At 39.3% G+C, this 12,499-nt stretch overlaps 1 protein-coding gene across 12 annotated transcripts in view; it reads right to left on the bottom strand.

Moving 5' to 3' along the window:
- The window catches only part of UBAP2 (ubiquitin associated protein 2), a 159,174-nt gene that overhangs the window by 78,570 nt on the left and 68,105 nt on the right, over window positions 1-12,499 (bottom strand). For 9 of the 12 annotated variants that reach the window (XM_054186417.1, XM_054186420.1, XM_054186419.1 and 6 more), the window contains 7 exons: window positions 11,695-11,905; window positions 10,453-10,492; window positions 7,504-7,687; window positions 6,354-6,420; window positions 3,625-3,820; window positions 2,263-2,354; window positions 1,316-1,366 (listed from right to left, as the gene is read on the bottom strand). In XM_054186417.1, coding sequence (XP_054042392.1) covers window positions 1,316-1,366; window positions 2,263-2,354; window positions 3,625-3,820; window positions 6,354-6,420; window positions 7,504-7,687; window positions 10,453-10,492; window positions 11,695-11,905 — 841 coding nt within the window. The remainder of the gene's footprint in view (window positions 1-1,315; window positions 1,367-2,262; window positions 2,355-3,624; window positions 3,821-6,353; window positions 6,421-7,503; window positions 7,688-10,452; window positions 10,493-11,694; window positions 11,906-12,499) is intronic. The other 3 variants (XM_054186409.1, XM_054186411.1, XM_054186414.1) reach the window with 1 other exon arrangement.

Genomic DNA, 12,499 nt, shown 5'->3' with positions numbered 1-12,499 from the left:
AGCTTCAAACACAGAGGCTGGGGCAGCCCCAGCCAGCAACACATCCAATGCTCAACTGCCTACGCCCAGAGCCACCTCCTCGCCAGCCACCGCCACCCCCAGGGGCCACCCTCGCTCCAGCCGGGGGCTCCCCAGCCTCTGACAAGTGACATCGCTTCACAACCCTGCCCAACACGAAAAGGAAAGGCCAGCTAAGATGAAAACAAAGGCGAGCCACAAGCGAAAGGAAAACACACCACAACCAACACCAGGGCATTAGACGGAAAAGACACTCGCGCACCAGGGGAAACTTCAGCTGCAGAAAAGAGGCACCACAGCTCGCCCTGCAGGCAACAGGGAAACCCTAACACACCTCCCGCCACAGCTGCTGCCCGCAAGGGCTCTGCCCCACCATGACTAATTTTTTTAATTCAGTAGATGTAGCTGGACAGGGTTTTGTCTGGGAGATCCCTGTACTCACCTTTGACTATCTGGCTCTGGCTGTTCCCAGACTCCACATGCAATACCTGGTATTGAACTGGACTTTTAATTACGGCATTCATCCAGTGGTACCTGTTTTCCAGCTCAATGCTTATTGTTCTATTTCTGCCTCTAAAGATACACTGCATCACTTAATCCTGTGACTTTTCTCAGTTACGTACTACCAAACTTTCTCTGCAAGATCCTTACCCTAGTTTTCTGGGAGGGTAGGGGGTGGAAATTCTTTACCTTTCTGCAATTTAGGGGTGAGGCTCCTCGTTAATCTCTCTGGGATCTCAGCCCCTCTCACACACTGTTTACATTCTGGATCCAGGTAAGGAAGAAAACTTTGTATATTCTCCCTCATTTGCTCAAATGCTTCTTCAAGAACTGTTCCCAAATGTTCACCTGGCATTTGTTGCCATGAAGCATATACAAAGATCTCCACATATGAACACCTCCAAAACCTGTCAGATGTAACTACTGGCTGCCAATTTGTGTACTTGTTGTACAACCCTACCTCTTGGTGTACGTAAACATTCACTCTCAGATTTCAAGTAGATTTGACAAGGTGTCATATCATTCCTGCAAGAATTAAAAATTTCTCCACTCAAAAGCACAGAGTATACTTCCTTCTATTTACAGAATTTGCAGATGGAGGAACGCACGATGTAACATTTGCTCTATATTAATTTACACCACCTAGAGAAACTGTTTGTGGATATTTAAAAAAAACAGACTATAGAACACAAGGATAAGCTCTTAATCACCATCAAATGAAACGATTTGTGTTGTACAAATGATCAACACTGAAGATAACTTGATTAAAATTAAATAAACTAAGCAATCTACTTACCATTGGCAGCCTGGATTGAAGCATCTGGAGATCATCATAACCATAAATCTGCTTAAAGACAGATAAAAATACAACATAATTATAACACTTTTCTCTGACGCTGACCATTTTGGGGCTTTAAACAGAGTTTGACCTAGGCCCAGTCTATTTTAAAGCTGTACAGCTATAAATCACATTGTACCATCATGTTGCATTGTAGCATTTTAAGGCTAGTAGAGCTAAGCTTAAAATGGCTTGTCACTCTGACATTGTTTCTTGGAGACAGCAGTCCTCTGAGGAGAGTTTGACCGTGCCATCTTCAATACTGTTTTCCCAGACACATCATTCGTCAACTTCTGAAAAATCTACAGGGCATTCAGATTTGGGAGTAAGAGCAACAGCCTTCTTTGCTGCCATCATTACTTCTGAGAGTAGCAGGATTCAAGATTTAATGACTAGACCACAAGGCAACCTATGGTATCCCCTCACATCCACTGTGATTCAGAAAGATGATTAGAATAAAGTTTCTGATTCAAAAAACAGAAAACAAAAAAAAAAGTTGATTCTTATCAGACATCAAAAAGCCATGTGCAATCTTTTTAAGTATGATAAATAGGAGACATGGCACATTTCAACCATTACTACAGTAAATCTAACCCAGTAACACAAACTTGAATGAGTCAAGTTTTACTTAAAGGGCCTAAAACCTGATACCACTGAAAACCATAGCAACACACACGTTTAGCTTCAACAGCAGCCAAATCAGGTCTGTACCAACAATTCTGCAGCTCATTATCAACAGTAAACCCCCACTGAATATATTTAATATATTCTTCAGCATTTGGAACAGGAATTCCAGGTGCAACATGTGCCAACAGAATTGCCTTGGCATAGACAGCAGCAAGTCTGGAGGGCCCATCTGCACCAAGGGTTAAGCAATCAAGGACAGAAACAATTAAATTGCTTACTGGGTAGGCAGGCAGAAGTCCTCCAGGTCCCACAATATACTGGTTATGCAACAAGGGCGGTACACCTTGGGGCAGGTTTGGGGGAGCTTTGCCTGTAGAATCAAAATATAGACACTTTAACAAGCCTTCAGAAAAGAAAAGGCTTCAGCATTGAGACAAGACAGGTCACAAGCCCTGGAGGCTGCACTGTCATACCTTGTAAAAAGCAGAACTACGCAGAAGAATTTTACGCTCGCTGATGAAAATGTTCAAAATAGCCTGAAGAGTTTAACCATGCCTCAAGGAAGGGGAAGCACAGGCTACTGTGAGAGGACTGACAACAGTCCCATCAGAAAACAGGCTGATTTTGTCATTTACTTTGTCCAAAAGGATTACAAAATTACAGAAAATTCTCCTTTCCTCAGTTGCCTCCTGAAGGCAAAATTTAGGGAATGCTCTCAATTTAAGAGAGCCAATTCTCTCCTTTCATTTTCTGCTCTGTCAACACTCTTCCTCATCTTCAACAATAGACTGGAAAGTACTAAATGTTGCCAACATACTTTCTGGGGGTGACTTGTGCAGCTGAGAATAGCAAAGAGAAGACGACTGAAACAGTTTCAGCTGCCCCCACGAAGCAGTGCTAGGAAGCAGAAGAGTAAAAAAAATGCACTATGTCCAATCATCAGACGTTTTATTTAAAAGGTATGGGAATAAGAAATGAGAAATCCTCCTGTAATAAGTTTGATCTTAATATTTAAACCATTCCCTTCCCTCCATCGGATTTCCTTTTAGCAGTTCAGGTTGATTAGAGAAGCAATAGAGAATTTAGCATTGCTTGCTCTTCAGTGCAAGAAGCCTCCCCACTTTCTCTCTCTATGGACCCTTTTTCTGAAGTGCTATTTGCTGCGGAATGACACAGCATCAGACACTTTCCTCCTTTCTGTAGATGTGGCAGTAAAGATGTGGCATATGATAACAGGGATACTGTAGTATATTTTGATACTGCCAGATGAATTCAAGTCACAGAGAAGACTGAAATTAAAGCTAATGTGAACTCACAGCCAAGAGCTGATCACAACTTGGAATACGAACTGGGCGAACCTCCCAGCCCAAACCTTCCAAAGTCAGAACTGCTCTGGTGTCTATTTATAAAGCTCTTTGGGGATGGAATGTGCTATATAAATGCCACATAACACCCTAACAAATATTTCAAATACACAAAACCAGACAACTTTATTTTATACACCAGCAAATAAGGCATGCTGAAAATGCTAGTCAAGAGTGTGGATTTCTCAGCGCAATTATGGCTAATGAGATGCTCAACTGACAGCCCTGATGACTGAAGTTCTCTGTCTATCCACGTGATCTGTTAATATTGCAAACCTGAAGACACTAAGGGAGCTGCCCGTGTGGTAGCAGCTGGTATAGACACACTGGTAACGCTCAGGCCAAGGCTGTTTGTAGTGTTCATACTGCTTGCCATGCTGACAACTGAAGAGGTGGTGCTAGTGGCTGAGGTTGAAGCAGTTGAAAAGGTTGTTGAGGGCTGGAGCGAAGATGTGTTCTCAACACCAGTGTGCTAGAAAGAAGACAGAAAGAATGAGGACCACAGAGCAAATAAAACACAGTGGAAGATGCTAGGGGAAACCTCCCACCCACCAACCCCACCCCCCAACAATCTTTTAAGTAACAGCAACACATGCAAAAGAAAAGGATATGCATTATCTATGTACCAAGCAAGCAACTAAATTGCATGCTTGTGGTTTTTAAGTATTGAAAAAAAAACATTACATGAGAGTTAAATTCAAACCGCTGTATCATCACAAAATTATACCACAGTAACTCAGGTGTCACTCCATTGTATTAGTTCTTGCCCTTTGCTTGTATACTCCTTTAAGCTAGTACTTGTTATCTTAAATAAATTCCTATATTCTTCCAAAAGACAGTATTTGTTTTCAAAATAGAGGACTCCGCTATTGTGATTTCCTCAATGCACTTGTGGAATTTAAAAGATTAAAACTGCAGTGCCCCACAACACAGTCAATGTGGTAAACTGAAACACAGATCAGATGTATTACAGGAACACATGAGGATAAAGGAGTTCCTGGTTTGAATCCAGCATAATACAGTGCTTTAGCTGTAAGTCGATCACGCCTTGCAAAACAGTGTCATCAAACAGAAGCCAAAACAATTCTGACAACAGAAAAGAAGGACATTTGGATAAGTATGAATTCTTAAGTTACGTATTCAGTACGGATGGAGCATTACAAAACAAAATGCAGGCATAAGGAAAAGCATTTATCTACCTGCAGACCCCAGCTGGGATTGTACATAAGTACTCCATCACAGAACAAGTCAGCGTCTCTCTGACTTTTGTCTGTGCAACCTCATCTACAGCACTGTGTTCATTACTATTTGCCTTGTTATTTCAAATGCATTAACTATACAGGTGACAAAATTGCCACATTGTAAACTCTAAAATCATCTGTCATGACATGTATCATTCCATCTCCTGCCTCTTGCCAGCTAACTTCTCCAGTGGAGACTGCTAACAGGCCACATTTTGGAGCAGTTTCAGACAGCCACTTCTAAATTTTTATTTTATTTTTTAATACATTTGTTCCAAGAAATTCTTTCATTATGCCATTGCCCCTTGCTGGCACAAAAAATTTCCTCTGCAGTTGTGTGACTGGCAAGTCTCTGTAATAGCTGTTCCCCATCTAGTACAAATCACAAGTGGTAAAGACTTTTTTTTACCACTAGAGGGCTGGCCATCCTTCTTACCTAAAATAAGACTCTTGTTTCAGTTAGAATCACAGAACACCAGGTTGGAAGGGACCTCAGGGATCATCTCATCCAAGCTTTCTTGGCAAAAGCACAGTCTAGACAAGATGGCCCAGCATGCTGTCCAGACGAATCTTAAAAGTGTCCTACCTTGGGAATCCACAGCTTCCCTGGGGAGATTATTCCAATGGCTGATGGTTCTAATTGTGAAAGATTTTCTTCTTGTGTTCTATTGGAATCTCCCCAAGGAGTAACTTGTACCCATTACCCCTCATCTTTTTCATGTGTTTTCTTGTAAAAAGGGAGTCTCCATTTTCTTTGTAGGCACCCTTTAAATACTGCAACGTGGTGATAAGCCTTTTCTCAAGGCTGAAAAAAACCAATTCTCTCAGCCTTTCTCCATATGCCACTCTTCCCAGTCCTTTGATCATTTCTGTGGCCCTTCTGTGGACCCTCACCAGTGGATCAGTTTTAATGTCACTGTTAACGTTTTCTGTAGAGGACATGCTTTGATTCAAGATCAGATAAATAGGCAGCATAACCTGTACTATATTTTAGTTTGCGTTTGCACCTAATTGCACTTATCAATTTCATGTATGCTTTACATATGGGAATTCTTGAAATGCAGTAAGGGTATGCTCTCACTAATGAAAAATATCTGGCCTAAAAATTAATCATTCCTGTTGTGTAGCTTGCAATTTTTCCTGCAAATAAGTAATGCCAGACCAGTTCATCTTAGAACTTAACAAAACTGAACTTGTTGTATCCTAATTCACCTGCATCTGCTCAGATCTATTTTATGGTTTTATTGAGGGACAAATATGGCAGAAATATTCTTTGTGGATACTGCAATGTATAATGAAATATCCATATGCCATTTTCTGTCCCCTGTGAATCTCAATCTATACAACTCCAGAACATTGTCCCTCTCAAAAAAGAGTCAATCTTAGTAGCTGAACAACCCTCCTCTTTGGGATATTTTAAGGCTTCAGAGAGCCACATTATTCTGTCTAACACTTCCTACATCACATGACTTTATGGCTATAGCTCTTCAGTAATGCCCTGGGGAGGAAAAAAAATACATATACTATTTTAAAGTTTTGAGAATTTATAGCTAAGCATATTTTTCAATAAGAAAGCTAAAAATTATGATTCCTTTCAAAGTTAGCCAGATGTATGAATGCAGATTTCAAATACAAGGTACAAATTTCAAGTACAAGGTCCCAGTTCGTAGTATACTGGGACACAATGAACTTTGAGAGAGGGTCTTAACCATCAGATAAACTGACTACATGCCAAACATCTGCTGAAATGCAAATAAGACTTACTGCATGTGATGTGCTTGAAGACAACACTGAGGCAGGGGAGAGGCTACTCTGATGATTGGACAGAGAGCTAGAAAAAAATTGCAAAGTATTAGTAACATTAATTTTTCCTGGAACTATTTTTAATATATATGCGTATATATACACATATATATAAACACAGAGTAGGTAATAGGATATTAGTTAAAGAATAAAAAATGTACATGTTTGTCTACACATACACACACAGAGTAGGATATTACTTAAAGAAAAAATTGTCTATAGGGATGCGTGTATATATACACACACCCCTACAAGCATTTATTCCTTTAAGTAATATCCTACTACCTTTTAATGAAAAAAACCTGAAGTACAGAGACAACTATTAGTAACAAGAAACATCTAAAACACCACTCATTTCTATTTATCAATTTACGGTATTTTTAAGAAAACAATGGTTGCTTTAGGAATTATGTAGCAATGACTCCAAGACACATAAAGTCCAAAACCAGAAGGCGGCTGACACAGCACATGGCTTGTTTCTCATTCTTTCCCTGAGCAACTGCAGCTGCCTGACACAGGGCACAGGTATTAATTATGTCAGGCAGTGCTTTGGTTTGACTCACTATGGTATTTCTCACATTTTAACCTGCATAACATTAGTTCAACCAATTAGAACTGCAGGGTATTTGCCCCACAACTCTGCCAAAAAGCCCCAACACACTCTCAAAAGACAAGGCTCAAAAAAACCAGCAAATGAAGAGCATCTGTGAAAGCTCCAAAATCAGCCACACTACTACAGAATCTGGCAATTTAATCAAGGTCAGTTCATACCACTACACGCCACCAAAGGCCATTTCCTCTTTGAAAAGACTAATCAGAACTATCAGTTCAGTTTTATACATAAACTGTAAAATATGAAAATAAAGAATCTCCTGCTGAAAAACATCAGCAGGTAACTTAGTTTCAGGAAACTCTGCTTTAGCACCACCTTTTTTCCCCATCTGACCAGGCCTGTGAACTTTTCGCAGTAACAGCAGTACCAACATTGATCTGTAATCCAATGTCAGAAAAAGGGACCCTGGTGTCTGACAGCCCCCATATGTAATCACCCTCATGTTTGCCCTTTCCCCAAAACTGAACCCCTTTCAGTTTATCACAACTCCTACTGTACCTGCTTAACTGAGAAAGTGAGCTGCTGGCCAGATCACTGGACTGAGGCAAGCTGGGCAATGTTGCTGCGTGCTGCGATGCTGAAGGCAGAAGCGAAGCAGTGGTGGACACCACGCTAGGCAGAGACCCAGCAGAAGGTAGTGAGGGAGAAGGCTCTGTCTTAGGCGCTGAAACTGATGAATTAGCTGCAACAAGTTAAAAAGAGTCATTCAAATTCAAATTCCAGCATCCCTGACATCCCAGCCTGGACTCAGGAACACAGTAGTATTCTCCCCTTGGTTTACAAAAACCTAACCATTAAGAACCAGTAACAGTATCAAGCAATCTGGGTATTCAGGAAAATTCAAACAGCAACAGAACTATAATTTTTTTCCCTTTAAGTTCTTCATCTACAATAGATTTATAATTTTGACTACTGTGCATGTAGTAAACTACAGTCTTCTGCAGTTCCCCTCCCACTATCTGGATTACTAGCTTTTGCTCAGAAGTCAATCGTCATTTTAAAATTCCTCGCATTTGGTTCTGCAAACAGAAGCCATGTGCACTTTTCAAGGGATGTACAAATCTGCTTTTACCTACAGCTCTGCTTCTTCATTCAAACCTACACAGCACTTTACATGAATGAGACTTACATCACTGGAGTACAAGGACACATAGAACTTCAGAGTTCAGAGTACTCAGTCAAATGTGTAATTTAAGAAGCATTAAGCATTTTCAATGGCTAAAGAGCTGTCAATACTGACTGACTTTATTTGACCTAGACAACAAAAAGTGTTTAGCACTAAAATGACTTTTTAGGCTACACAAAGTAAAACTTGTTTACAAAGTTTGGAAAGGCCAAACATGCCTTTCCAAAGGATCACTATACTGTAACAAGAAACTGAACAACTCTACTGACAAACATAATTCCCAGCTGTTTCTACACTTATCTTTTGTCCTGCAAAGATAATACAAAGAATTAGCTGTTTCTACACTTATCTTTTGTCCTGCAAAGATAATACAAAGAATTAGAGTCACTCAGCCACCAACAAAACCCAGAAAGAGAATTGAGCCCTGCCTTCTGCTGGGCCATGCTTCCATACCACACCACAGACCACTACCCGGTGGATCATCACTAACTTGCAATGTGTGAAAACAGTTTTAGAACAGTCACCAAACAGAAGTCATATATGTGCTTGGAAGTTACACATCACAGTTTGTTCACGTTACTGGTTTGGTTTCCTCATGAAATGACCCAAGTCAGGTTGCTGGACTGGGTGCTATGCAAATAGCGGTCTTGGCCTTTGCAGTAAGTATGAGGGTAACTGACAACGCAGGAGGAAATTCAAGTGACAAACAGAAACATTGTTGTGAAAGTGGCAACTGTATCACCTGATACCTCCTGACAAGATACATCTAAAAATAAGTAAGTAGCACTTACAACTCTTAATACATTTTGAGCAGGATTCCCTTCTTGAAATGAAAGTAGATGTCCCCAACACAAGGGACAGAATCACCATCTTCAGTAAGACCCCCTACAAGATGCCTGAACATAGTGTGAAAGACAACGAAAACCAGGAGACAAATAGGATGGTCAGAACTATAACACACCAGCCGTGCTCCGAACTAGGGATTTAGGAAGCACAAGATCCGGATGTTGAAGGACAACAGCAGTAAAGATGAGATAGGAACAACTAATACTATTATCAGCACATACAGAAAAGAAAAGGTGAATACTTTCAAAAATTAAGAGAGAATTTCAAGACAGTTTGGATGCATGAAAAAGATACATGTAAAAAGACTTGATTCCAGTTTACATGCTTGAGATACCGGAAAAACCCAAAAGTGTTCTCAAAAGAGAAGTGGCATAGAAAAAGGGATTAACAAAGCCATTACAGAATAATTACAAAAATACTAGGAATTCTCAGATCTTTGTTTTCCATAGCAGAAAGACAAGTCCTATACTGAATTTCATAAATTGTTTATTAACTTTGTACATGAGAGTAAGAAATTTTTCCATTTGAAAAGTTGTCATTACATATAACCATTTTTAAGTGGTAACTCTTTGGGCATATACACTCTTCCTGACAATTTAAATTGAGTTTGGCACTAGCAAAACATTGTTTATAGGTCTGAATACTCAACTTCTTTCTACTCAGAAGTATTAAAGAAAATATACAAAAGGCTGCCCCACTAATGACTGAAGAGACGTTTAAGAGGATAGACCTAAAACTGAAGTGTTGGAATTCCGAGAGATGTTAATTCATACTGCTGCCCTTGAAGACTTTCACAGAGCAGCACATAAAGTTCAGAAGAGTGAATACTATACTCTAATTATTTCAAGTCCAGGATGAGAGTAATGCTACGAGTAAAATACCACATCAGAAACAGGCCAAGACAAAGGTAAGAGTAATGCCTGTATCTCAGCCAGTATTGCACTAATGTTACTCCACTACAAGGCAACCAGCCAACCGGCAGAGGGAGCATGTTAAGTCACCCTTATTCCCCACGGGCTTGCAACAGGGCAAGTAGCACTACAACCCGGTGAGAGGTGCATTCAAAGATGCGACTTTGTTTCACCACAGCTAAATGCTACTCGCAGCTTCCCAACTGAGAACTGGAAGAATCGCTAAGAAACTTTATATTATTTTTTAATTTTATATTTTATTTTATGTCAAATAATTTTCGCAGGTAAGTTCAAAAGGAAAAGCAGCAGCAAAGCAGTTTCTCTAATTCTAAGACTGCCTAGGTTTGTAGATTTAATAGGGACGGTTTCATACTTCAGTTTCAGTCAAGAAGCAAGCAGTGCATCCTATGCAAGTACAAAATAAACTCAAATGCATCAGCCAAAACTTAGTCAGGGAGAACAATATAAAACCCTAAGTCAGATACCACTCCTACAGTTATGAGCATAGCAAGTAGCACAGAAAGATCAGAAAGTCCTGTGCACAACTAAGCTTTGTAAACTTACTGTCAAGAGTTGCCTGTGTTCTAACACCACTGTGCCCATTCTGCAAACAAAGGAGAAATGAATGAATGAATGATCTTAGAGGTATATTAAATTTTCAGACTGAATCACACATCGAACATGCTTCATGCAAAATTCTATATTAATTCTAAACTGAAAGACAAAAAAGGCAGAAAATTAACTTTTTACTGCCTTTAACAAAACCACATAATAGTTTGTCTCAAGTGCAAGGTGCCCTGAACATACAGAATCCCATACACTGCCCATACTACACCCATCAGCAGGAGACCTTCCCATGTACTGTATATAACATAAACTTCAGGTTCACACCAATATAAAAGAAAGAATTGCATTAACATATAGGAAATGGTTGTGCTTTTGATCTAATGCAACTCACAATTTTAACTATCCAAGTTACACAGAGACGACAATTTTTTTCCATTGAAAGATAAGACTTGAGAAGCACCAGTTGTTTTTTGGATAACGCTGGAGTACAGAAGTGGATAGTCTATGCTTGATCCTCACCAGTACATACGAGCTAGTGCAGAAGACAAGTGTGACTGAGCCATTGCATAACAAAGGCCAGAAGTAAATAAACTTACAAACTCTCACAGGTTTTTACACATTTAATAAATTAAGTTCTCTTAAAACAAACTTACATTCCATATACAAAGAGAGTAGGTGCTTTTGAATCTCCGAAGAGATCCTCTCTGTCGTAGATTAGACCTCTCCCTATGCTTTTTAAAATAAAACATGAAACTAATTCCCAATGATGTTTAAGTCCACCAAAAGAGTAACGCTGGAGGGCCCACAAACAGTTTGGAATGCATTCGCTAGGTGCCAAATAAATTTAATAAATAATATACCTTTGGATAAAAACTGTCAAGTTAAGGCAAAATACCATAACTAATATTTATATACAGAGATAGTTCCTTTTTTAAAAGCTAAGCTTCAGGGAAAGAAACTCAGGTAGAATGTTAAGTGTTACTAAGAAAAAAGGTCAAACAGCAACTTAAGATGTCAAAACCCATAAAATCAGAGGCTCTCATATCCCAAATACAGTATGGCCAAAACCAGCTACACAATACGAAAAGCAAAAGCAAGTAACAGCGTGGGCTTGGGAATAAAACATACCAACATACCACTTGGTTTGGTTAAAAGTATTAATGTATTACAGTAATACAAGTCTAACACGGATAAGAATATTTCACCTTTTTCTAGGTTTTATTTCTGAAATTCACTCACCGTAACTGCAACAGAGGTTGATTCAGACGGAGCCATGGAGCTTTGGTACGCTATCCTACTATGCACAGAAGTCTGGTCATAGGAGGAAGTTGTTGTTACTGGGCTAGTGCTCTGGGATGAGCAGGTCAGACTGGAAGAGGTGATGGCAGAGGTTGTGTAGGTGGACTCCTGTACTGTATTGGATATTGGCAAAGAGGTATTCAAAGGATCACTGGAAAAAGTAAAAATTATTTATCATCCTGGTAAACAACATCTCAAACACCTTCATGAAAATAATAGCTCCTATACAGTTATCTAAGAGCTACGTAAAACATTCAGCCAAACTTACATTATTTATACTAGAAAATCTAATAATGAAAAAAATACATAATTTTGCTTTGGTCCCTAGTAATCACTACTGCAAAGCCATCAGCTGCACTAAGCACCATTCACATTCCTCCTGCTGGCCCAACCAAAACAAGACTTTACACCCAAGCACTTTTCAGTCATGTTATTTCCACCTTCTCAAAGAACAAATTCATTATCATAATCTCTCTTTTTTAAACAACTAGATCCAAAAAGTCTGGTATATGATGAGAAACACATGGTCTCTTTTTACAATAGAATTCTAGCATTACAGTAGCAGTCTAACAGAATGAACTATGCAAAGAGGAAAAGATACTTTAAAATCCGCAGCAGCGTTTTACTTTCTAAACGGTTTATATCACCTATAGAACTAGAAATTAATGTGAAAATTAATTTTTACTAGTATTTCTGAAATAACTTCAGGAAGCTTTTTACTGAAGCCAATTTTTGAATGAATAAG

This window comes from Rissa tridactyla, chromosome Z (assembly GCF_028500815.1).
Source record: "Rissa tridactyla isolate bRisTri1 chromosome Z, bRisTri1.patW.cur.20221130, whole genome shotgun sequence".
Classification (NCBI taxonomy): Eukaryota; Metazoa; Chordata; class Aves; order Charadriiformes; family Laridae; genus Rissa; species Rissa tridactyla.
Note: the sequence above shows the minus strand (reverse complement) of the source record. Positions and strands in the feature narration are given on the sequence as shown.